Below are 27,127 nucleotides of genomic sequence, written 5' to 3' on the forward strand. Positions count from 1 at the left end.
TGGCACCAGGGTTGGCGTTCAGCTGGCATGGTCCAGGCAGTGCTGCTTGCAGGGGATGGGGCCACGCCAGCAAAGTGCTGAGCCTGCCACCCTCACAGGTGACAAAGCTGGGATCGGAAATTAGCTGGTGCGGCCCTATCCCCTGCAAGCGATGCTGCCTGGGCATCACCAGTGCTGCTCACGGGGTGAGGCCTCACCAGGCCAAACCCTGTCCCATCTGCTGCAAGCAGTGCTGCTCAGCATGAGCCCAACCCCATCTTCTGTGAGTGACACTGGACTCGATGCTTGGCAGCAGTGCTCGCAGAAGACAGGGCCAGGGTTGGTGTTCAGCTGGCGCAGCCCCATCCCCTGTGAGCCCAGCACCACTTACAGGGTTTGGGGCTGTGCCAGTTGAGCCTGACCCCTGTCACTGTCCCCTGCTAGTAGCATGGCCCCAGTTGAGCGCCAAGCCCAGTGCCGCTCACAGAGGACAGGGATGGGGCTGGGCTCGGCAGTCAGCTGGGGTTGCGCTGCTCGCAGGGGACAGGGTCATGCCAGCCGAGCATCAAGCCTGGCCCTGTCTGTTGCGAGCAGCGTTACCGAGCCCAGCACCTCTTGCAGGGGATGGAGCTGGGCTCAGAGCTCAGCAGTGCCCCCAGTGCATGGGGCTGGGCTTGGTGCTCAGCTGGTGCAGCCCAACAGTGCCACTTGCAAGGGATGGGGCTGTGCCAGTTGAGCACCAAGCCCAGCCCTGACTTACACTGTGCCTATGAAAATCCTAATTTCTCATCGGAAAATGGAGAATCAACCTGTACGCCATGTCAAATTATACACCGTGAAATACAGTACATATCCTTCCTAATTTTTTGCACGCTAAGGGCCTTGTTCCAAGGGTACCCCATGGACCTTAATTTTAGGTGGCTCCTGGAGCTCTGAACCCCTGCATTGTCTACACATTAACATGTGAAACTAGTTTTAAGCACTCATTAGGTATTTTAAAGTTATGCCATCCAGTTTACATTTATCTCTGATTGTGTTACCCAGCTCATGTTACACTAATCTGTAGCCACTTCATTCCCGATCAGGCCCACTGCTTCCTTGGCCCTCCCAGTTGGGTTCCCACACTTGTTCCCCAGAAGCCCAGATCGGCCCACTGCTACCCTTCTCCTCTTGGAATGGGCCTGCTGTTCCCCGGCCCCCCAGCACCCCATATCCATGCTCACCACCACCTCTTCTCCCCCCACCCCGGTAACTTTTGTCTTTCTGTGCTATTTCGGGGGAGCAGGTAGGGAAGGGAAAACCCCTGCTTGGCATCTGCTGCTGCCTTCATGACTGCTGCTGTCTGGTGTGGGCTCAGCTAGGAGAAGAGCAGCAGCTCAGTTGGGGATGGGGTTGGGGCTGGGCAGGTGGGGTTCCCCTTCCCTGCCTGCTCCCCTAGGACAGTGTTGGTTTTTCCCCTGGTAAAGTAAGCTGGCTGGGAATGAGGGAGTCCTGGGAACAGGGGAGTGCAGGTGGGAGCCCTGGGGGGCACTGGGGAAAGCCTGTAATGGGAGCAGGGGGAAATCTTAATATTTCAGTTTTCAAGTCCCCTGCTGCGTTGAACTTATGGCTCCAAACTCAAGCCAGCACTAACACTGATCAGCACTGGAGCATCAAAAGGTGTAGTGTGTAACCAGTCCTGGGGAAAGGGGTGGGAATAGCAGGGAATCGCAGGTAAACCCTCTGGTTTAGAGGGAAAAATATCTGTGTGATTTCCTCCTGCTCCCTCGTTTTCTGATGGATATTTGTTTACATGTTTATTGCTAGTGCTGTATGGACCATTCAAAATGTCTGTGTTTTCTGTGTTAATAAGAAGCAGAAATCGAGTTACATGGAAAGGTAGCAAATGAAAACCTGTGGTTTAAATGATATCAGGTCTTGGAATAACACCTAAAAGTACCAGTTAAAAACTGAGTTTTCTGTATCAGTTTGTAATTTAGTGGATTGTGTTGTTTTACAGGACTGGCTACACAAGATGATAAAATGGCCTGTGTGGATAGGAATGAATAGGGCGACATCAGATTCTGCGTGGCAGTGGATAGATGGAGCAACAGTTGACACTTGGTACAATTTCCTGTCTTAGTATTTGTAACTTGTAATAGGTGCAAAGTTTGTAGGTTGGATACTGTTCCCTATAGTTGCTAAAGGTTTTGAATGCTTGACTTATTGTTCTCTTGATCAAGCTAAATTAAACTGTATATATCAGGACTTTGAAATATCAAACTCCCCCAAAATGTTAATTTAATGTTGTAGGGGCAAATCTGTTGAATTAATACACTTTTTTTTTTACTAGAAACTGAAAGAAACATATATTCTATGTGTGCACAATCCAAATACAGTGTCAGCAGGTACCATGGATTCAAATATTGCCTGATAATTATCTAGGTCATGGTATAGTACAATGGGTATCTAAACTGTAGTAGGACAGTGCTTTAAGGCAGTGGTACTCAGGCTTTTTGGATGAATGGACCATTGTAACTCTGAAATATTTTGCAGGCCACCAAGCACTGTTACCAACTTTTTATATAAAAAGGTAGAAATGGCAGTCCAATGGCTAGGTGAACCACTGTGTGTACACACATCACAGTTTGGGTACCACGATAGTAAGTCGTTGTCCAGGCTAGGATTGAAACTTGTGTGGTGTACCATCTAACATCACACTTTTCAATTTTATTGTAAAAAAGTCCAGAATAACTTTCCCAAGGGATAGGGGCCTCCCTAGGAAAGTTAATCTTACCAACACTTTTGGCAATGATAACTTTTCTGTTTCTTATCACAGTAAACAGAAAATTATCATTGCCAAAAGTGTTGGTAAGATTATATTGTACTTTTCTTTTGGAATAACACCTTAAAGTACCTGTTAAAAACTGAATTTTCTGTATCAGTTTGTTATTTAGTGTATTGTGTTGCTTTACGGGACTGGCTGCAAAAGATGATAAAATGGCCTGTGTGGATAGGAAAGAATAGGGTGACATCAGACTCTGCATGGCAGTGGGTGGGATGATACTTTTCTTTTTCTCTTTTACCTCATTTCCATATCCCCCAGCCTTAGTTATCTTGTCCATATAGGTTATTTTCTGTTCCTCTTTTCTTGGCATAAGGTTTAATGAAATGTAATACATTTGTTGTTTTGTTCACTTGTACCATACAATATAGACAGGATTTATAAATCTTCTGCATGAGAAGTGTAACTTTACTGTTGAAGTTCTTGTGTTTTTAGGCTGATTAATGTGTGTAGATGATGCACCATATTCTTGTTGGGGTTTTTCCCTTGCATTTTGAAATGCATTTTGGAATTTTGCTTGTTTCAGGGTCAAGGTTCAAGGAAATGCAACTGCAAACTGTGTTGCTGTTTGGACTAATGAAGCGACTTTACAAGGAGTTGATTGCCTTTCAAAACACAATTTTGTGTGTAAAAGAAGAGAATGTAAGTAACTAGCTAGCTTTTCTTTTCACTCCTTTTATTTCTTCCTCTGTTTCTGTAAGTTCTTGTTAATTAGTTACAAATGATTCAGTATTTTAACGTGCGTTTTTCCACTTGGAAATACAGGAGGTTTATTTTGCTTATAATTTTCTTCACATGCTAATGTAGTTCTGTTGTCTTCTGTGCAGTTGCTATTGGTTTGTTTAGGTGTGACATCAAAATAAGGCCCAACACATTCTTTACTATATAACCTTGCTTTTTCATACATAATAATTATTATGTAATATAAAGAGGAGGGCTTTGATATTGAAATGGCCTTGTTTGTAGACCGGCACCAGATTTAATTTTCCAGTTTGCATAAATTTAGGTATGTAACTGTACATTATGTTTCCTGGTATAAATCTTGATTTCCTTTCCTTTAGTAGCTTGCTATGTTAAATGGTTTTAGTTAGTTGAATACTAGGCTCTAAGTTAGACTAGGAAGAGGTCATGTGATGCTTAAAGCACTGGGCTGGGCCTCAGGAGGGTTTGAATTCAGTCTCTGGCTCTTCCCCAGATTTCTTGTGTTGTTGGTCAAGTCCCTTAACCTCTCAGTACCTTAGTTCTCCAACCACTGCAAGATAGACATAGTAGTTTTTCCCTGTCTTTCCCCAGTGAGAGGATATATCCATAAATACTGGAGGAACATATATAATTTATGATGACAGAGGCCATCATTTTGGGAATCTTTTTTCTCTCTTTCTCTTCCATGTAGCTGAAAATATGTTTCAGTTTTATGCTGGCTACATCATAATGCACAGACAGAATGCGATTCCAAAAGTGCACTCTTCCCTTAAATCTGCTGAAAATGCTTGCCTGTATGAGAGAACACACTGTACTGGAATAGTCTATGCAAAGAAGCAGTATCACTTGATTGGTGGAACAGAAATATTTAGAAGTTCTTATAAAGCTGACTCATTATATCTTAAAACTGGTAAGTATTTAATGGGTTTGTATGTATAGTTATAGTTTTGTATTTATATTTGTTATATAAAGTTTGTGTTTGATTATATCAATCAGAGTACAAATATGGGCTATGCCCTCTTTTATAGAATGTCTTTTGCATTCAGTTTTCCATTTCCATCGTTCATTAAAAATTCTTTCATGTCTCTGGATCAGCCATATAGTGATGGGCCAGCGGTGACTTCCCAGAGTCAAGTGTGAACTGGGACTCTTCTGCCTAGAACTGTTTCAGAAATTTTCTTTTTTCAGTCTTGAAGGACAGAGTAGGACTATTAAGAGAACTTAAGAAGGAAGTAGGTTTTTAGAAATACACAGGATAGAGATGGAAAGATTATTTTCTCTGACTCATTGATGTGAACTTGAAGTAACTCACCTTACAACAGTTAGTCCTGCCTTCATTTAATAAATTCAGAACCATCTCCTCTGTGTGTATGTAAACATGAATTATAACAATAAATATAGTCCCTTATACAGAGAAAAACCTACATAGTTCAAACAGAGATTAGGGATTCATTTAGTCCGCAAACTAAAAATTTTCCTTGCACAATCTTATCCCCTTCATGTTTTTTTGAGGTGCCTATGAGTGGGATTGGCTGGCCCGGATGTATTTAAAGGCAGCCTTTTACTGATGTTAGGTGATTTTTTTACATATGAGAAAAGGTCTCCAAAACACTAGTTGAGAGCTGTAATTGTATTTTAAAAACTGAACAACCAGAACCATGGGATGTACCGTGGTTGCGTCCAGAGCTCCAGTATGAAACTGAAGCTAGGCCAGTTGAAAGTCTCTGGGCTAAGGTTAGAGGGGAGAGCAACAAGGATGATGTTGTAGTGGGTGCCTGCTATAGCCCACCAGGCAAGGGGGAAGTGGTGGATTTGGCTTTCTTCAAACAGCTAGTGGAAGTTTCCCAATCATGAACCCTGGTTCTCATGGGGGACTTCAGTCATCCTGACATCTGCTGGGAGGGCAATATAGCAGTGCACAGGCAATCCAAGAAGTTTTTGGAGAGTGTTGGGGACAACTTCCTGGTGCAAGTACTGGAACGGCCAAGTAGGGGCTGTGCATTTCATAGTTTCTAGGGTCGGAAGGGACCTGAACAGAGCATCTAGTCCGACCCCCTGCCATGGCAGGAAAGAGTACTGGGGTCAAACGACCCCAGCAAGGTGTTCATTTAACCTCCTCTTAAAAACCCCCAGGGTAGGAGCCCGCACCACACCCCTTGGAAGTTGGTTCCAGGCCCTAGCTGCCCTGACTGTGAAGTAGCGCCTCCTGACGTCTAACCTAAACCTACCCTTTGCCAGCTTGTGACTGTTATTCCTGGTCACTCCTAGCAGTGCTCAGTGTTTCTTGACCTGTTGATCACAAATAGGGAAGAACTGGTGGGGAATGTAGTAGTGCATGGAAACATGGGCAGCAGTGACCACAAGGTGATTGAGTTCAGGATCCTGAGGGAAGGAATTACGGAGTGCAGCAGAGCAAGGATCCTGGATTTCAGAAAAGCAGACTTCAGCTCACTCAGGGAACTCATGGGCAGGATCCCCTGGGAATCCAGTCTGATGGGGAGAGGAGTCCAGGAGACCTGGCTGTACTTTAAAGAAACCTTACTGAGAGTGCAGGAACAAACCATCCCGATGTGCAGGAAGACTATCAAGCATGGCAGAAGACCAGCTTGGCTTATCAGGGAACTCTTCAGTAAACTAAAACACAAAAAGGAAGCTTATAAGAAGTGGAAATTTGGACAAAGAACTAGGTAGGAGTATAAGAGCATTGCTCAGGCCTGCAGGGATAAAGTCAGGAAGGCCAAAGCACAATTGGAGTTGCAGCTAGCAAGGGTTGTGATGGGTAGCAAAAAGGGTTTCTACAAATATGTCAGTAGCAAGAGGAGGATCTGGGAAAGTATGGGTCCTTTACTGAATGGGGGAGGCAACTTTGTGACAGAGGATGCAGAAAGGGCTGAAGTGCTTAATGCCTTTTTTGCCTCAGTCTTTGCAGGCAAGGTCAGCTCCCAGACTGCTGTACTGGGCAGCACAGTTGGGGAGGAGGTGAGCAGCCCTGAGCAGCCCGTAGTGGTGAAAGAACGCATTAGGGTGTATTTAGGAAAGCTGGACATAAGTCCATGAGGCCAGATGGGATGCAGCTGTGGGTGCTGAGGAAGTTGACTGATGATATTGTAGAGCCACTGGCCATCATCTTTGAAAACTCATGGTGATCAGGAGAGGTCCTTGATGATTGGAAAAGGGCAAACATAGCGTCCATATTTAAGAAAGGGAAAAAGGAGGATCCAGAGAGCTACAGACCAGTCAGTCTCACCTCAGTCCTTGGAAAAATCATGGAGTAGATCCTCAAGGGATCCATTTCTAAGCACTTGGAGGAGGAGGAGAAGGTGATTAGGAACAGTCAGCATGGATTCACCAAGGGCAAATCATGCCTGACCAACCTGATTGCCTTCTGTGATGAGATGACTGGTTCTGCGGATGCAGGGAGACCAGTGAATATGGCATACCTTGGTTTTAGTAAGGTTTTTGATATACTCTCCCACATCATTCTCACAGGCAAACTAAGGAGGTACAGGCTGAATGAATGGACTGTAAGGTTGAGAGAAAACTGGCTGGAGCATCAGGCTCAGGGGCTAATAATCAATGGCTCGATGTCTGGTTGGCAGCCGGTATCTAGCGGAGTGCCCCAGAGGCCTGTCTTGGGGCCAGTTTTGTTCAGTGTCCTCATCAGTGATCTGGAAGATGGCACCCTCAGCAAGTTTGCAGGTGACACCAAGCTTCAGGGAGTAGTAGATATGGTGGAGGGTAGGGCTAGGATTCAGAGTGACCTAGACAAATTGGAGGATTGGGCCAAAAGAAATCTCATGAGGTTCAACAAGGAGAAGTGCAAAGTCCTGCGCTTAGGACGGAACAATCCTATGCACTGTGTGTACAGGCTGGGGTCTGACTGGCTAAGCAGGAGCTCTGCAAGGACCTGGGGGTTACAGTGGTAAGCTGAATATGAGCCAGTAGTATGCCCTTATTGCTGAGAAGCCTAATGGTATCCTGGGCTGCATTGGTAGGTGTGTTGTGAACAGGTCAAGGGAAGTGATCATTCCCCTCTATTCAGCACTGGTGAGGCCACATCTGCAATATTGTGTTCAGTTTTGCTCCCCACCCCCTGAAAGAATGTGGATAAATTGGAGAGGGTTCAGCGGAAGGCAAAAAAAACTGAGAGGTGGCTGGGGCACATGACTTTATGAGGAAGGACTGAAGGAACTGGGCTTATTTACTCTGGACAAGAGAAGACTGACGGAAGATTTAATAGCAGCTTTCAACTACCTGAAGGCAGGTTCAAAAGGGGATGGGGCTGGACCGTTCTCAGTGGTGGCAGATGACAGAACAAGGAGCAATGGTCTCAAGTTGCAGCAAGGGAAGTTTAGGTTAGATATTGGGAAGAATTTTCTCACTAGGAGGATAGTAAAGCATTGGAACAGGTTATTCAGAGAGGTTGTGGACTCTCTATCCTTGGAGGTTCTTAAGACGAGGCTAGACAAAACCTTGGTTGGGATGATCTAGTTGCGGATGGTCTTGCTTTGAGCAGGGGTTGACCTCTGGAGGTCCCTTCCAACTCTAATTTTCTAGGATTTGATGTAACATTTATCTTTTTTTGAATAGAGAAAAGCATCTTTTTGGTAACCAGCGCTCAAGTTGTTTGAAGTATTCTGCTCCCACTTATGTTGGTGTAAATCAAGAATGATTTTCCAAGGCCAGTGGTGTCTGCCAGTGTCAAAGCAGCCTGGGTCAGGGCACAGCCCATCCTTGTTTTTTATTTATGAATTGAAATGGAAATAACCTTGCTTCCTATTAGGAAATAATACAGTTTTCTTCCAGATAGTTTTGAAACACCCAGCCCTTCCACTTAAAATAAATGAAGGGGTGGGGAAGGGCTCTGCACTATGACCTGATTTAACTCTGAAATTCTCTCTTCAGGTTGCCAGCCAGGTTATTATGGCTCAGACTGTCAGTCCACATGCCATCCATGTGACAAGGGTCTTCCTTGTAATGGTGTCACAGGACACTGTGTGGGAACTTCCAGTGTAACTTGTAGCTTACAGTCTCAAGATCCACAGTGCTCCCCTGGAGAAGGTAGACAAAAGCAATTATTTGGAGTCTTGTGCCCTTGTAGTGGTTGATATATGATTTTTTTTTATTCTTCAAATAGTGAACTCTAACAAGATGTGGCTTGTAGTTTCCAGGCAGTTGTGCCCGCAGAGGCCTGAGTGGCACTATTTTCTGAAGACGTGTTACTACATAGAAGACACCAAAACTAAGACATGGAGTGAAGCAAGAAGGGCATGTCAGGGTTTTAAAGACACAGACCTTGCTATAATTACAAACAGTGTAGAAAAGGTAGCTTGCCTGGTTTCTCATTTGACACATTTTGAATTGATGATTTGCTGTTTTATCTTGTTTTAAAAGTTGGCATTGATAGTATTAGTAGAGTTTTGCAGAATTTTTTACAGTCCAGAACTCAGCTGTTCCCTTATTTTAGATGCAGCCCAAATTGCTGGGCCAGTAACTGGGCATTTTAAATGTAATTTAAAATAATTGTAGATGCCAAGCTGCATGGAAATGCTTCTTTCAGCAGCCTCTATGTCTTTGTTTCATCTTTTGTTTTTAAATACAGAAAATAAGAGGCCAAAATGCGTATCAGAAATGAGCCTTTGTTTTCAGACTGTACCTGAAAACAGTTGTCCACTGAATGGTTGTTTCTGATTCAGTGGCTGGTTCTGCACTCAGTGCATCAGGAGGGCAAGGTGGTTCTAAGGGCTGCTCTTAATTATACTGACTACAGTGATCCCTTAAACTACTGGTATAGGTAGACTTTAGAGGGAGTCAGGTCCAGTGCCTCTGCAGCTGTGATGGTTGGTGGGTGGGAGATCTTGAGGGGGTAACCCACACTAAAAGTTAAAAACCAGGGATTTTGGTAATCAAGCAGCATAAGAACGACAAGTAATCAAACGTTTTGAGTAGTTCTACTCACTAACAGGATAAACAGTTCTACATATTGATGAATGCAGAGCAGAGTGGATAAAAGACTTATAATTGGGTTTGAATGGATTTATTTTGCATTTCAGACTTGGATACAATTTAAAGGAGAGAACAGCTGGATAGGTATGACCTATAAGAAAGAAGATTCCCTGTACATGTGGGTTGATGGCAAACCTGCACATGCTGAAAGTGCATGGTGAGGCTAAGTTTCAGTGAATACATTGTTCTAAATAAGATGGTGTTAAATGGGGAAAACCAGTAAACCCATCCCTGGCAGAGCACAATGCAGACCCTCAGCCTTAGATGGTTTGGTTTTGGCCGGTAGCCACGTTTTCCTTTGAACACCAGACCCATAAATTTAGTGATACTGTAGCTGGCCTTATTCCATTTTGCAGTTCAACTCTTCTCTGTGGGTTGGCAGGGTCATCAGAACGAACAGGAGGCATACGCTTGCCAAAGAAGATTGTGTGGTTGCCCTCAAGCATTATTTTTCTCCCGCACATTGCTTCTCGCTAAGAAAATGGATATGCAAAAGGAAGGAAGGTAAAGTCATTTCCATTCTATGGAGCTCAAACTTAAGGCTCAATTGTATTATGTGTGCAATGACTAAAATGTGATTTAAAAAAAAAATCAATCAAATGTATTTAAAAAAAATAAACCTACTTGAAATTATAACAGCGTATGCTAAGACCAACACTTATAATCTAAACTCGAAAATATTTTTCAAGCAGTTCATCTTTGTCCTCTAAGGCTTATGTTCAAATCATTGAACTGGTGAAAGCCTGAAGCTAGGTTTTGAAAGGAATAGCCTTTTCTGCAAATCCAGGGGGAATAATCAACTTCCACTTTTTATTTAATTCAATAACTAAATTCATTTAGAGGTGAGAAGCTGAAAGCTTGGACCTTAGAAAGCAGAAAAGCTTGTATTCTTCTTCCAGTCTTTGAATGAAATTAAGTGCAAGATAGATCTATATTTTCTTAAATCTTTGAAGGACATGCTGAGCAGAACAATGAGTTCAGTTCACATACTACAGATAATACTTCCTTCAAATAGTTGTATAAAAACATTTTACATTTAATAGTTTTTTTGTGTTCAGCCCATTTAACAGTTTTAATTAATTCGTAACAAATTTAAAATGTTCTTTTCTCCTGAAATTTTAATTGCGGTTTCCGTCCAAAAGCAAATTGACAAAAAGATTAATTATCTGCCAAAGAAGTGCCTTTTGCAATTTTAAATACAACTTGTCAACATTTATAATGTGAATAAATATCTGTTAAACTGTATAATTGCTTGCATATGCATATAGAGCATATCTCTGGATAGTAACAGGTAGTGCCAAATTTAGGGTTAAGGCTATGTTTAGTGGCAAATCTATATATTTCTATTAAACACAGCTTTGACTCTAAATCCAGTATTACTTATTGCCATCCATAAGTATGCAAGGTGTTATATGACTTAATGGATGTTTTAATGGTTTGTAACCAGTGAGAATCAACATTTTTTCATGAAAAATACCTAAAAAAAAAAATGCAAAACAAGATTTAAATGTATTAGTAGTAGTGTTTGCTTTCTGATTTAAATTGTGATTAGAACTGGCAGTTTTCAGTTTTTAGGATTGGCACATTGCTTGTGCCAATCACTGCCGGGCACATGCGTCCTTGCCGCCATGGGGGCGTGCGTTCAGCCTGAGGTTATCTAGAGTCACCAAAGCTACCAGCCGAGCCTGGGTTGGTTTTGGTCTGATAAATGCATGCGGAGGTGCTGAGCACCGCCAGGAGTGACTAGGAATAACAGTCACAAGCTGGCAGAGGGTAGATTTAGGTTATATATTAGGAGGTGCTACTTCACGGTCAGGGCATCTAGGATCTGGAACCAACTTCCAAGAGAAGTGGTGCTGGCTCCTACCCTGGGGGTCTTTAAGAGGAGGCTGGATGTACACCTTGCTGGAGTCATTTGAACCCAGTACTCTTTCCTGCCATGGCAGGGGGTCGGACTTGATGATCTGTTCAGGTCCCTTCTGACCCTAGAAACTATGAAAGTATGCAACTATGCTTTAAATCAATCCGTCCTTACCTCTGCTGCTCAGATTGTGCTTGGATTCTGAGATGGCTGTGACTTGGTGGAGTCATGTTGCTTACTTCTTTCTTTTCTGCATAATCTGGCAGAGATTTCTTTATATACATATATTTCTTTATAATGTGTAGAAAGAAAACATAGGTTTTCATTAGCATATCAGTCCAATTTTATGCTACTGTAACTTGGTTGATTTCAGAGGCATAATTGCACTGTAAAATTAAACAAGTGAAATGATATATCAGTTTTATAACCTTAGTGCCAATGTTTCTATCATTTTAAAACTATATGCCCGACTTCCTGTTGAGCGCTTGTAGCTCCTAGGGATGTGAATCAAGACAGCACTTCTGAAAATCAGATGTTCAAGTATTAACTAGGTTGCAAATATATACCTCAGTGCTTTTGGCACAGGCTGATCCCTAGTGGAGACCATTAACAACTTGGCTTAGGTCAGATCTTACCTGGAAACTTCCGTTAGTATAATGCTGTTAGTTAGGGTTGTGATTTTTTTTCAAAACAAAATTACTATATCTACAGAAGCCACAGTGGAGATGCAGTTATCATCAAAGGTATTGTTTAGGGAGCTATTACAGACTATATAAGCAAAAGTTCCTTTATGTCATTATAAGATGCATCTAAAAAGTGTAGATACACAGGAAAACCCTCATAGTATAATTGTATCAGCAAACATTTTCTATTGGAGACCTGCCCTTCATTTAATGAAGTGACTCCACATATAGGTAGGAAGCAAAAATAGCCAACGAAACAGATTATGGTCAACGAACCATCAAGCATATTCTTCCCTTTGTAGATTTCATATAGTTTATCTTCTTGTCAAAGCCATCCAAACGGATGTGGGGTAAAGCAGATGGACCCTCGTGTATTTACCTGTTCATGATCCTAAAGAAGGAGCTGTGCCCTGTTACTACTGGTGCATTATCTGTCTGAGAGGATGTGATTTTAACAGTAGTGACACTCTTAGAGGGAGCCAGCAGAAATACAGGGAAGTAGTTCTGGAAACAGAGAGGCAAGTAAGGAATGGGGTTATCCCGTTTGGTCACTGCAGCAGCTTTTGATCAGCAGCTTTTCTTTGGTTGGTGCTGCAGCTTTTGATCAGCAGCTTTTCTTTGGTCGCTGCTGCAGCACTTGTTGCTGTCTTGGTGACATATATGTTTTTCACTTTCCTAGTGTATTTTTTACCTCTCTTTGCCCTCCTGCTGTACTAACTGGCATGAACTCTGTGTCCTGTCTTTATGCAGCAGCAAGGGTCTTAGCTCATGAGAGGAGCTCTTAGGGGTTATTCCAATACAAATGAATATGCTGCAGTTGCCACCTTCTGATGCTATCCATTTGAACCACTGGTTTTGGTCTTAATTAAATTGGAAACAAATGTATTCTGAGGAGCTCTGCAGTTTATGCTTCCTGCTGTATCCTGTCCTATTCTGTTCAGGCTTTTTCTGAATTTCATTTCCTATGCTCATGCTTTTGTGGGAGGATGTTTTACAGTTAATTGTCCTGTTAATTTTTACAGTTCTCAACTACTTTACAGTGCATGAGGGGAGAGTATTATATAGTCCTTATGTACCAGCATCAAATATTTATAACAACTTAATGGCCGCCAAAGATGCTTGCTCCCATCTACAGAACTGCACTGGAGTAGTGGTTGTGGGAAAGCACAACATTGTACAAACTGGAACAGAACTCTATAACAGCAGGAACAGAACTGTGAAAACCCTTATCAAATCGGGTATGTGGAACATGTGAGTTTTTCGAACTCATTGTCCTCAGTGAATGAAAATTTAGTGGATATGAAAATGGTGAGTTTGTATATTCGAGTCTCACTGAATATGCAAAAGAGTAAATTGTAAAACAGCTACAAACTTTTAGGGAGAACAGCTAATTAAGAACCACATCCAACAGAGAAATTGAAGGTGAATTGAATTGAAATTGAATTGAATTTACTTCTTTTTACAGAAATAAAAGATAAAGCCAGGTTCTGCTTCTGTAGATGAATGTTATATATCACTACTGTGCAAAAGCATAAGATAAAATGAACCAGCACAAAACATGGTAGAAAGACCGTGTTCTTGTGGCAGTGCAGGGCATAAGGTTTTGAACATATCTACTGCTTTAAAAGCCAGACAGATCCAATATTGAGGAATATTTTCCTTCCTCACCTACCCTGGTGCTGAACCTGCCAACCAGTATTAGAAACACTTCTGTGAGTATTTCAGTCTTAGTTATATCTACATTTTCTAATGCTAACAATCTGAAGCCTTGTTGTTGTTTTGGAGGGAAGCCTTAAATCAAGATTTCTTTGTACACTGTGAATCCATTGCATTTAAAGGCAGGTATATTTTGAAAAGCGCCTGAAGTGCAATGTGAAGTAATATTTCATGCTAATTCATTAGAGAGGAGAACATTTTACCACTTAGCTTCCATTTTGCTCCTGCTGGTTTGCATTACAAATCGTAATCACTCGCTCAGGTCCCAGTAGGCATGCTCTTAATTTCTGTTAACATTAATGAGTGCTATGTGAATGTGCAGAGCACAGAAGCAAGAGCACTGGGCCCCGAATGCTTCACCTTTTAATTACAGTTGAGGAAAACAATACCATATGACCAGAAGTAAAGATCACTGAATGCCTGCTTTAATCCTTTCAGCTCTTCAGCTTTTCATCTCTGCCTGTATGTGGTTAGCATTTTTTTTCCCCCCACAGATTGTGTCTCTGGAAGGTTTGGGCCTCTCTGTGAGCATGAGTGCCCACCCTGCCAGCAGGGAGTTTCTTGCAATCCCCACACAGGAAAGTGTGGGGATACAGTGTTTTGCACTACAGAGAGTAGCAGTATCCCCTGTGAAAAAGGTGAGCTTATTTGACATCTTTAGGGAGGGGGAGGTGGGAAATTTAGCTCTAGGCAGGACTTGCTTCTGCCCTATCTCTTTTCTTTATTCACATATTGTTGCTGTTTGTAGTGCCATTGGACACAAAGGACTTATGGAGGAGGGGGAGGAGGAATTGCCATGAAAATCATTGCAGTGACACCAATAAACTGGTATGAAAGGAAAAAAATCTATATGGCACAAATGCCTAGACTTGCCCCCATTGCAACCTAAAGTGGATTCAGTTTAGACCTGTGGAACTCTGTGGTGAAACCCAAAAAACAAATTTCAGTTCTACGCACCCTCAGTGGACTTGGAATAAAGAAATGCCACTTACTAAGGCAGCAATTAGAAACCTTTTTGTCCATACAGATATTCTAGAGAAGGAATTTGAACCAAGAGTTCTATATAATTGGAGTGGCTTGAAATCTAAATGCCTATCCAAATCTTGGAGGTGATCCCATTGTTATAACTACAAAACCGTGTATCTGACACTCAGTAGGTAGTGTGGGAGTATACGGCAAAATCCAAATGTAGTGGTTTGAACACAAGTCTGGGGCTAGAATTTTAAAAAAATTCTAAAAGCTTTGATTTATCTTTACTCTGAACATATTATACAAGAATGGTCTTAAATGGTTTAGCTTATAGTAATTGTTTCAGCAGTGGGGCTCAACCAGGGATGAACTGGTGAATGTATGTTCTGATTTTAGGTTCTTTGTTTGGCGGGTCATGTCCTGTTGAAGATGAATGGCAGTACTGGCAAGGAAGCTGTTACTATATCCCCAGAGCAAAGAGGCAAAGCTGGCAGCATGCAAGAGACCTATGCAGGCGTTACAGGGACACAGATCTTCTGTGGCTAGCACATCCAGAGGAGAAGGTACAGTAGGATGCACAAGGAGCATTCACTGACAGTGTGTGTTTAGTTTTGCAAATCTCAGTTTTTTATGGAACTACATTTACAGTGTGAGGAAGGAGTATGTATCCCTCCATGTGCAGATTTCAAGAAGTTCTGATTTCCTTGTGCAATTCTTTGCCTAAAGGATACCCTCTGCAGGGTATTCTCTCTTGATACCCTGCAGAATCTCTGGTCTCAGAAACCAGGATAATTGTATAAAATAAGTTTAATTGAAAAATCCAAGGGTAGTAGAGGTTAAATGTAATTAAATCTAGTTTTTGTATATTTGTTGTTCTCTAACCCCCATCTTATGGCATCTGAACATTTTGGCTGCTTGCAGACATCAAAAAAAAAAAGGGGGTGGGAGGGGCACTTTAAACTTGGTGTATTTCCATGCCAAACCCAGCACATGCCCAGAAGAGGTGGTATGTTAGTTGTGGACCCAGCTCACCGAACGTCTGTATAGGTAAGGCGCTTTAGTGGGGGTTTTTTGGCACTTTTATTTAATATCTGATTGATTCAGCTTTAGATAAAAGTGCCAAAAAGCCCCACTGAAGCACCCAATCTAGAGACGCTGCAGAGCCGGATCAAAGTAACGTGCTGCTTCTTTTGGTAAAACACGTTTTCTTTTGCTAAAGTGCTCTGACTGTTGCTAACCTCGCAAATGTGAGTGAGATTTACTTTACACTACTCGTGCAATGAGTTTATATTTGGAGTTTCATAGATTTCATAGACATTAGGGCTGGAAGGGACCTCGGGAGATCATCGAGTCCAGCCCCCTGCCCAAAGGGCAGGAAGTCAGCTGGGGTCATAGGATCCCAGCAAGATAAGCATCCAATTTACTCTTGAAGGTGTTCAATGTAGGTGCTTGAACCACCTCCGCTGGCAGACTGTTCCAGACCTTGGGGGCTCAGACAGTAAAGAAATTCTTCCTTATGTCCGGCCTGAAACGGTCTTGCAGGAGTTTGTGACCGTTCAACCTCGTCATCCCTTGGGGCGCTCTGGGGAACAAACGTTCCCCCAGATCCTGGTGGTCACCCCTGATAAACTTATAGGTGGCCATCAGATCACCCCTGAGCCTGCGCTTTTCCAGGCTAAAGAGTCCCATGGCTCTCAGCCTGTCATTGTAAGATCTGTTTTCCTGACCTCTGATCATGCGCGTGGCTCTTCTCTGGACTCTCTCAAGCTTCTCCACATCCTTTTTGAATTGTGGAGCCCAAAACTGGACGCAGTACTCCAGCTGCGGCCTCACCAAGGCCAAGTACAAGGGGAGAATGACATCCCAGGATTTGCTCGAGAAGCATCTATGGATGCAAGCCAGCATTTTGGTCGCTTTACTAGCCGCAGCATTGCATTGCAGGCTCATGTTCATCTTGTGGTCAGTGATGACCCCCACGTCTCTTTCTTGTGTAGTGCTATCCAACTGGCGGGAATATTTGAATGCTCGTGGCGCACGGGTCAAGTCCCGGAGGACTGGAAAAGGGCCAATGTGGTTCCCATTTTCAAGAAGGGGAGGAAGGAGGACCCGGGTAACTATAGGCCAGTCAGTCTCACCTCCATCCTTGGCAAAATCTTTGAGAAAATCATCAAGGCTCACATTTGTGAGAGCCCGGCAGGACAAATTATGCTGAGGGGAAACCAGCACGGGTTCGTGGCAGGTAGATCGTGCCTGACCAATCTAGTCTCTTTTTATGACCAGGTCACAAAATGCCTCGACGCAGGAGGAGGGGTGGATGTCGTATACTTGGACTTCAGGAAGGCCTTTGATACGGTATCCCACCCCATACTGGTGAACAAGTTAAGGGGCTGTGACTTGGATTACTGCACAGTCCGGTGGGTGGAGAATTGGCTGGAGGGTCGCACCCAGAGAGTTGTGGTGGATGGGTCGGTTTCGACCTGGAAGAGTGTGGGCAGTGGGGTCCCGCAGGGCTCGGTGCTTGGACCGATACTCTTTAATGTCTTCATCAGCGACTTGGACGAGGGGGTGAAATGTACTCTGTCCAAGTTTGCAGATGACACTAAGCTATGGGGCGAAGTGGACACGCCGGAGGGCAGGGAACAGCTGCAAGCAGACCTGGACAGGTTAGACAAGTGGGCAGAAAACAACAGAATGCAGTTCAACAAGGAGAAATGCAAAGTGCTGCATCTAGGGAGGAAAAATGTCCAGCACACCTACAGCCTAGGAAATGACCTGCTGGGTGGCACGGAAGTGGAAAGGGATCTTGGAGTCCTAGTGGACTCCAAGATGAACATGAGTCGGCAGTGTGACGAAACCATCAGAAAAGCCAATGGCACTTTATCGTGCATCAGCAGATGCATGACAGATAGGTCCAAGGAGGTGATACTTCCCCTCTATCGGGCGCTGGTCAGACCGCAGCTGGAGTACTGCATGCAATTCTGGGCGCCGCACTTCAAGAAGGATGCGGATAACCTGGAGAGGGTCCAGAGAAGGGCCACTCGTATGGTTAAGGGCCTGCAGGCCAAGCCCTACGAGGAGAGATTAGAGAAACTGGACCTTTTCAGCCTCCACAAGAGAAGGTTGAGAGGCGACCTGGTGGCTGCCTATAAGTTCGTCAGGGGGGCACAGAAGGGAATTGGTGAGTATTTATTCACCAAGGCGCCTCCGGGGGTTACAAGAAATAATGGCCACAAGCTAGAGGAGAGCAGATTTAGATTGGATATTAGGAGGAACTTCTTCACAGTTCGAGTGGCCAAGGTCTGGAACGGGCTCCCAAGGGAGGTGGTGCTCTCCCCTACCCTGGGGGTATTCAAGAGAAGGTTGGATGTGTATCTAGCTGGGGTAATGTAGGCCCAGCACTCTTTCCTGCTTATGCAGGGGGTCGGACTCGATGATCTATTGAGGTCCCTTCCGACCCTAGCATCTATGAATCTATGTAGCACTGCCGAGCCTATAAGGGTGCTGCAGGTTTTTCCTCCCAAGGTGGAGAACCTTGCATTTTTCGGTGTTAAACACCATCAGGTTCTCGTCCTCCCATTTGCTGAGCTTGTCCAGGTCAGCCTGGATCACCCGCCTATCTTCTGGCGTGGATGCTTTGCCCCAAAGTTTGGTGTCATCGGCGAACTTGGCCAGTCCACTCCTGACTCCAATGTCCACATCATTAATGAAGATGTTGAACAGGATGGGTCCCAGGACAGAGCCTTGAGGGACCCCGCTGGTCACAGGGCACCACGATGAGTGACTGCCATCGATTACAACCCCCTGGGTCCGACCACGGAGCCAGTTTCCCAGCCAGCGGATCATGGTGGAGCCAAGGTCACAACTGGCCAGTTTGGCCAAGAGGTGATCGTGGGATACCAGATCAAAGGCTTTTTTGAAGTCAAGATATGTGACATCAATCTCTTCTCCCTTGTCCAGGTGATAGGTCACCTGGTCATAGAAGGAAATGAGATTGGTCAAACAAGACCTACCCGTAACAAACCCGTGCTGGCTGTCCCTTAGGATGTTAGCCTGGGCCAGTCCATCAAGGATGGCCTCCTTAATAAACTTTTCTAAGATCTTCCCCAGGATAGAAGTCAGGCTAATGAGCCTGTAGTTAGCCGGATCCACTCTTCTCCCTTTCTTGAAGATCGGCACCACATTGGCCTTCTTCCAGTGTTCGGGCACTACAGCAGAGCGCCAGGAGTTTTCAAAGATCTGTGCCAGGGGCTGGGCTATGACGCTCTCCAGCTTCTTGAGTATCCTGGAGTAGAGATTGTCAGGGCCAGCTGACTTGAAGGTATCCAGCTTCTCAAGGTGTTCCTTCACGAGGTCAGCATTTATGGAGGGTAGGGGATCCCCATCACCCGGATCTCCCTGTCCCATAGCAGGCATGGGCATCCCATGGGACTGATGAAAGACTGACGCAGAGTACCTATTTAATAGGTTGGCTTTTTCCTGGGCGTCAGTTGTCAGTTGCCCCATCTGGTTTAGCAGGGGTCCAACATTGCCCTTGCTTTTCCTCCAGCTCCCCACATATCTGAAAAAGGACTTTTTATTGTCCTTGATGCTTGAAGCTAGTTGGAGTTCAGTTGCAGCCTTGGCTTTCCTGATTTGCTCCCTGCAGGACCGGACCAGTGCAGAATAATCCTCCTTGGAGGTGAATCCCATCCTCCATCCTTTGTAGGCTTTCCTTTTTAGCCGCAGGAGGTCCGCTAGGTCCCTAGAGAGCCAGGAGGGCTGCTGTGCCTTCTTGCTGCCTTTCCTCCGTGTTGGAATAGATTTAGCTTGTGCATTGAGGATCGCTTCCTTGAGAAGCAACAACCACTCTTCTTGAACTCCCATCTCCCTGGGGTCATGGTCCCTGAGGGCCTGACCGACAAGCCTCTTGAGCTTGTCAAAGTCGGCTTTTCTGAAGTCAAGGATTTCTGTGTTGCTGACTGACTTGCCAGCTTTACGGTGGGTGGTGAAGGTGATCAGCTCGTGGTCGCTGTCACCCAGCTTCCCATTGATCACTAAGTCGCCGATTAGGTCGTCCCCCATAGCCAGTACCAGGTCGAGCAGCGCTTTGCCTCTCGTTGGCCCATAGACTTCTTGAGTCAGGTAGAGGTCATCCATGCACGAGAGAAAGCTTTGCAACCGCTCGGATTTTGCTGAGTGATCTTCCGAGGAGATGTCCGAGTAATTGAAGTCACCCATGACAACCAAGGTCCTGGAGCAAGCGGCCTCAGTCAGTTCCCGGGCGAACTCCTGGTCAAGCTCAGTACTTTGAGTGGGAGGTCTGTAGTAGACTCCCACCGTTGTGTCCCCTGTGCCGTTTTTCCCACGAATTTTTACCCAGAGGGTCTCTAGCTGTCCATGCCGGTCGCCAACATCAGCTTGCAGGGACATGTAGCTTTCCTTCACATAGAGAGCTACACCCCCGCCCTTTTTGTCAACATGATCCCTCCTGTACAGGGTATAGCCCTCTATACCCATGGTCCAGTCATGGGTGGAGTCCCACCAGGTCTCCGTTATCCCAATGACGTCATAGTTCTTTGCACTGAGCAGGAGGACGAGCTCGTCCTGCTTGTTGCCCAGGCTCCTGGCATTAGTGTACAGGCAGGCAAGTGTGCCCTTAGGGGCTCTTGCCTTGCCCACAGATTGTGCCAGGGCTGGGGCAGGAGTGGGCTCCCTTAAGTGCCTTGGTCTGCTGGCTTTGCAAGGGTTGCTCAGCAGGCCAGCAGTGGCAGTAGTCCCCCCATCCCCCAGCGGGCTTAGTTTAAAGCCCGGTGGAGCAGGTCAGCCAGCCTGGCTGAGAAGAGCCTCCTCCCCAGGGGAGAGAGGTGGAGGCCATCTCTTCCCAGCAGCTTGCTGCCTCTCTCGCCAAAGAGCGGGCTGTGGTCATGGAAGCCAAAGCCTTCCTGATGACACCAGCTCCGCAGTCTTTGGTTCACTGCGTGGATCCTCCTCTCCCTCCTCAGCCCATAGCCCGAGACTGGGAGGATCGACGAAAACACCACCTGAGCTCCTAGACCCATAAGCCCCGCTCCCAACTCCCTGTAGCACCTCATGACCTGGCTGGGGGTGCTCCGAGCTGTGTCATTGGTGCCCACGTGAATAAGGAGCATGGGGTAGTGGTCTGTGGGCCGGAGGAGCTGCGGGATCCTCTCCGCAATGTCTCGGATGCGGGCCCCCGGGAAGCAGCAGACTTCCTGGGCTAAGGGGTTGGGGCGGCAGATTGCCCCCTCAGTGCCCCGCAGGATGGAGTCTCCCACAACAAACACCTTTCGCTTTGACTTGGGGAGAGCGGGGGCAGTAGCTGTGGTTGAGCCTGGGTTGCCTGCGGGAGCTGGCAACTGAGCAGGCTCTGCTGGGGCTGCAAGAGGTGCGAACCTGTTGCTAAGCTCTGGTGGGGCAGGGGCCTTGGTGCAGCGGGCCTTCGGGCCCTTGACCACCTTGGTCCATGCCCCTAACTGGGCAGAGCGGGAGTTGTCTCTGTTAAAACGGGCTAGCCAATTTAACTTCTACTTAGACACTTTATAATCAGTTTCACACTTTGTTTCTTTTTGCACTGGCAATATACCATATTTCCCCATGGCAAACACTGCAAGAAATTGTTTTAGATATATTTAAAATTATTTCCAACACATTAACAGCATATTTTACAAGATAGGTATTTTATGACAAATGTGAGTTGATAGTGTCCCTTTGCAATTCTGGAATTTTGCTAGAGAAGAGACACTTGTCAGTTTTGCTGATGCAAAAGGTTACTGAATTAAAGTTTTCTTACAGTCTGTAAACCACTCTGCTGCCAAAGGATTCCTCTCTAAATGTATGGTTGTAAAATGTATGCACACAGAAATTAAAGCAGTTATAGATAATCTTCTACTCAATGATTAGTTTCAGGTCCTTACCTCCTGGATTAGGGAAAGTTATGTTAGTTTGAATCAGGCAGAAGGCAGGGTAGAGATGTATTTTATAAACTAACTGAATCAGCGATGCGTACACTTTTATGGGCAAGAGTTTAATTTATTAAGCTCATGAAAGGTCATACATCGCTGATTCAGTTAGTCCGTAACTATTTGTGCATTTGCAGCATCACATATAGTAGTAGCACAAATTTGTGCTGCTACTTTTTGCTACAGTGTGTGCCCCTGCTTGTGTGGTTTCCAACAGCATTGTCCTTCTGCTCCATGCGCTGCAAGCGGGGGCTTGCTGGGGCACAGGGTTCCTCAGTGAGGGGCTAGCTGGCAGGTCCCAGCCAGCCAGGGAGTGGTATGTGGAGGCTGCTTGCTCCTCTGTCTCCACATGTTGCTGAGCCCCTGTGCTGAGGCACCCTACACGCTATCCAGCTGTTTCCCTGCTAGCTGGGGCACAGTGTGCCTCGAGATAGGAGAGCAGGCTGCCCTAGGTTGCCTGCTCCCCGGTTTCTGCATGCTTTTGTGTGGGGGCTCCACTGGAGCCCCGGCGCTGAGGCCCATGGAGCCCTCATCTTGAGGCACACTGCAGCTAGCTGGGGCACAATGTGCCTTGAGATGGGGGTCTACATGCCAGGGTGGGGGCTCTGCAGCGGAGCCCCCACACTGAAGCACATGGAGACAGGGGAGCAGGTAGACCAGGGTTGCCTGCTCCCATGTCTCAACATTGGAGCTCCCCCATGGTGGCCTGGTCCCCCATCTCCACGTTTGTTTTGTCACACAACACTTTCACATGCTTTGTGTTGCTTTTTCCCTCCCAGGGGGTTCTTTTTCTACTGGGAAATCCTGGTAGCAAATTTTGCCCGAGCACTGCTAATTAGCAGCGACATACACGGTTTAATGTGCTACATATGCAGTTTGTGGTACTGGAGAGAGGTTTGCTGTGCCACTTACCTCATGTACCTGCATGTCTGGATCTGGCCAAGGTGCCTGCCAGTCTGGGGCATGCACTGCATGCAGCATCCACACTAGACCAGCCCTGTGCAGTGGATCCAGGGCTAGTCTGGGTTGGGCCTAAAGAATGGCATTGTATGACATGTGTATACCCTGGTCTGTCATGGGTGCATATGTAGCATGCACCCCAGACTGGCTGCACGTGCCATGTACAGCACATGCAGCTGGGGCTAACGCATGCTGCATGTGGTGTGCAGTGCCAGTTCTGGGTGTGCGCTGTTTGTTAGGCCTGTGTTGGATTGGCTGCGCACACTTGCTCTAGTACATGGGGCCAATCTGCGGACCTGATTTGGACCAGCCTCGCACCCCCTAACTGGTCCACAGGGCCAGATGAACTCAGTACCTCTGATGTAGTGCATCAATCAGTCACATCCTAACATGGCAAAGGAGCCTGTCACTCAGCTATCCTGTACAGTACTCCGTGAATTATGTTATTACTCTGAATGGCTGTGGGTGGAGAAGGGGAATCATCTTCTTGCAATGTATTGTTTTCAGTGTCTGTTACAGCCATAGTATCTTTCCAGGAGAAAAGTTCCTGTTGTACAGCATTTTGTCTCACTTTGGTTGTTCATAGGAATGGCTGTTCTCTAAAGTTCCCAAAGCATCCTTCTGGACAGGCCTTTATGGGGTTAGGTGGTGTTCAGTTTTGAAGTGGTCAAACAGTCAAATCCCTTTTGCACGCTCAGCATGGTAAGTTAAATAAATATATATAAGGCAAGTAAAGTTAAATACTACTGGCATTGCTTAAATTGGATCCAGTAGGTCAGGGTCTCCGTTTGATTTCTCATGTATAGCCATCCTCCCTTTTAACATGGAGTTCTGGCCTAAAGAGAGAATACAGGCTCAAACAGTGCAGTTTGTATTTCACTGAAGCCAGGTGCATTGGAAACACTAGTGAAAATGGCCAGCTGGTACTAGGTAGCCAAGTAACTATGGGAACAGGGCTCCTACTTTCTGGGACTATTTTTCCACCAATAAAAATCAACAGAAACCCACAGAAAATGAGGGATTCAAGGAAGGAACTCACAGTCTTACTAAGATTTCCAGTGGTTGTAATTGTAGCTGACAGAAGATGAGTTTTCTAGTAAGCCTTGAATGCACTGTCTGTTAGGTAATGCTTAGATACCTGTGGGAAGAACTATTCCTTGGTTACAGAGCTAGTTAGTGTAAAATGTATTTCAATGAAAGGTTTTGGTTTTACGTGGGTATGCCATATATTAATTCTCTAATGAATTCTAATGCAAGCCTGCTTGGTTTGATTATTGAATGAGAGCTAGCTTCACTTGTTTGAGGCAAATGGTCATCTCCTAATTTCCAGCCACCCAGTTAGCTACTTGGCTTCCTTGCCTTCAATTATAACAATTCCTAGTTGATTGCCTTTCGTGCTTTTGTAGTGGAAACATTCTTGCTTCTGACAGTTGTCATCCACACCATTTATTTCATATAATACATTGCTTTATTAGCAATATAAAATATTTTCTGCAAAAGTGGGGAAAAATCCATTCTAGAACAGATGATCTGAGGAAGGGCACTTAATGACTGAAAGCTTGTCCAGTAGCTCTCCCAACTTTCCAGTTATACAGTTGGTCCAATAAAAGATATCACAGGAAGTCCTTGCTCCTCAGACATTTCCTGGATCATCACAGCTAGAACAGTACTCCACTTCTCCTAGAAAAAATAATTTGTATATTTGGAAGTGTTAGTAGCATTTAAACTCAACTCTGGCTTGGGCTGCATGCACAGACCGAACAGCAGGAGCACAAGCCATGCATATCAGATGCAGAAATGTGTTCAACGGGCAGATTGCAACACTTCTACTTCTTGTTCCCAGCAACAAGCAGCTTCATGAGTGAGTAATTGTCTTGGGTGGACCTTACTGATGGGACTTGGGTGCCAGACTCAGTCTGTGGCATACACATAGGCATTTTTGGAAATCCAGCCTGTTGGAAGTCATTGCTCATTGTGAGCAATAAGATCTCAAATCAAGGGTGAAACAAGGTGTGTTCTTTCACTTCCTACCCCTTAAGACCTTAAGACTACTCACTTGTGTTGCAGAGCATTTTTCCAAAATAAGCATGGAACATACTGATGTTATGAAGACCCTTAATTACTAAATCCATTTTGCACAACAAGAAACTGTAATATGTACTGTAGTGCTTAATTCATTCAGTGCCTGGAATGGGAATGCAGTATCATCAGCTTGTCAGTAACTGCCTGCAGGAAACCGTGAAACTAAAATTGGAGTCTGGGGTGTAAGATGATAAAGCACTGACTGCTAGGAAAACCTTGTAGCCTCCCATGATATTTGTTTCTTTGAGGTTGTCTCTACACAAGTGGACTGTAACTGCCAAGTGCTGTGTGCAGCTGAATGCTCTAAAGGGCCTTTTGGCAGCTGTTTACTGCTTTCAGAAAGCCCCGTGGATTTGCAAGAGAAAAGAAGAAGGTAATCTAAATAAATACTCAGTTGGCTTGTGCGATAGTATGGAACGCCTAAGAATTTGTCCCTGGTACAAAATATAATTGTTTTTTAACATAATTGTGAACCATTATGTTACATGTCACTAGAATGGGACAGACATTTCTCAGTGACTGCAGAGATTGCTCTTAATTCTGCCAGGAAAGAAGCCGTCCTCCCCACCTGTGCTACTGTGTGGAGCACTCTGGCTCAGACAGTTGTTTGTATTAAAAATATCACTGTTCTTGATAGGAACAGTTTAAATAAAGTTAATGTTCTGCATACAGGGGACTGTGTGTGTTTCCTATATGTGGGTCAAATGTATATTGTGGCAGAAGATCCAGAATATCTCCAATCAGTGAAAATATTGTAGATTTATATTGTAACTAAGAGAAGAGATTGCATCTACTTTTCATTTACTGTAGAGAAGAAAGGCCAAATTCTGTTTCCTGTCTTAGGTGCATAAGTGAAGTTAAGCACCTAAGTATGATTCTAATCTACTTTGCTGCTAATTCTACTGCTTATTAGCATGTCACAACAAAAGCTGTGCTAATGTGCAGTAGAATTAGTATACTGCATGTTAAGCATCATGAAAGGACTGCGCCTTTGATACTGTGCAGTAATGCTGGCTACTGCACATTTAATTAGTACTTAAACTTAATGCGCAGTAGCAATGGTGCATTAATGCATGTATAGACATGCGCAGTGTGTAACAAAAGTAGATGTATTAATGGATTTTCAGGACTTGAACAGGGTCTCAGGATTTTCAGGACTTGCAATAGGATCTCATTTTAGTACCTAAGTTTACTTTGAAGCCTACTAAGTGGAGTAGAATCTGACCTAAGCTGTCCCTCATATTTTCAGTTTTATATTTAAATTAAGACTGTCAGTTAATCGCAGTTAACGTACACAATTAACAGAAAACATATTAATTTTTGTAACGACTGTTAATCGCACACATCTGTTTTGACCAGGGGCGGCGCGGGGGAAAAGCAGCCTCTCTCCCTCACTGCTGCTGCTGGCAGGGGCCCATGCCTGGGCTGGCCTGCAGTTCTTCTCTGCCACCGTCACTGCTGCCTTTGCCCAGGGGGGCAGTGGTGGAGCCCCAGGGCAGCCTGGGCATGGAGTCCAGATGGCTGCAGCCAGAAGGGCCCAGCAGTAGTGACGGGCTGTTTTTTTCCTACATGAAGCAGCAGCTTCTGCCTGGCTGTTGCTGCTGCTACTCAGCGTGAGCAGCTGAGTCTGGAGCAGGAGCAGGAGCGGGATGGGCCGGGGTTGGGGCTCTTCTAACGGGTTCCGGCTGGTCTGCTCCAGCCAGTGTTAGTCCAAGGCGGGCCAGGGTTTGGGGCTGGGGCTGTGTGTTGTTGGTGGTGGCATGGAGGAGCCACAGGGTGCATGGGCTCTGGGTTGTTGGGTGGGGTGGGTCCTGACTATTGTTTAACTGTGTGATCAAAATTGCGAATAATTGCAGCTTTAATTGCAATGAATTTTTTTAATTGTTTGTCAGCCCTAATATAAATCATCGACTTTGAGTTCAATTTACATTGTTGTGATTTCGATTTTAGACTCCCAACTTCTACATAATGACATGTATCTGCTTTTTAGAATATGTAAGTAAAAAAATAAAACCACCACTCAAGCAAGCAAATTTATGTGTTATAGGAACGATCGATTTCCAGGAATTCCAAGGCTATTATGTGGTTGGCACCTATACATCAAACTCTTCCTACCAGTCATCACTGGAAGCTGTACAGCTCTGTAGATTTCAGCTAAGCACTTGCAATGCAGTTGGGATGATCAAAGGAGAATACAGAACTATGTTTGCCACCCAGCTTCTGCTCATCAGTGGAGCCCTTGGAGATGAAAGTGCTGCCTATGTAAAATCGGGTACATTGAAAAATATTGAAGAATGTCCCTTGTGGGTAGTGAGTAAACTGCCTTTGATCTCAGACAAACTTCCTTGGGCCCAGGCTACTGGAAGGCAATTTGGTCTTCCTATCC

At 45.0% G+C, this 27,127-nt stretch overlaps 1 protein-coding gene across 1 annotated transcript in view; it reads left to right on the top strand.

Annotated features, from left to right (window-relative positions):
* Positions 1–27,127, top strand: part of LOC149856282 (macrophage mannose receptor 1-like) — a 65,700-nt gene that overhangs the window by 22,189 nt on the left and 16,384 nt on the right. The window contains exons 11-23 of the mRNA XM_090065256.1: positions 1,979–2,082; positions 3,330–3,445; positions 4,197–4,415; positions 8,411–8,566; positions 8,670–8,830; positions 9,559–9,668; positions 9,894–10,015; positions 13,078–13,293; positions 14,266–14,409; positions 15,137–15,303; positions 23,246–23,361; positions 24,990–25,114; positions 26,789–27,013. Of these exons, the coding sequence (XP_089921382.1) occupies positions 1,979–2,082; positions 3,330–3,445; positions 4,197–4,415; positions 8,411–8,566; positions 8,670–8,830; positions 9,559–9,668; positions 9,894–10,015; positions 13,078–13,293; positions 14,266–14,409; positions 15,137–15,303; positions 23,246–23,361; positions 24,990–25,114; positions 26,789–27,013 (1,981 nt within the window). The remainder of the gene's footprint in view (positions 1–1,978; positions 2,083–3,329; positions 3,446–4,196; positions 4,416–8,410; positions 8,567–8,669; positions 8,831–9,558; positions 9,669–9,893; positions 10,016–13,077; positions 13,294–14,265; positions 14,410–15,136; positions 15,304–23,245; positions 23,362–24,989; positions 25,115–26,788; positions 27,014–27,127) is intronic.

Source organism: Crocodylus siamensis, chromosome 10 (assembly GCF_052110815.1).
Source record: "Crocodylus siamensis isolate JL-2025a chromosome 10, ASM5211081v1, whole genome shotgun sequence".
Taxonomy (NCBI): Eukaryota; Metazoa; Chordata; order Crocodylia; family Crocodylidae; genus Crocodylus; species Crocodylus siamensis.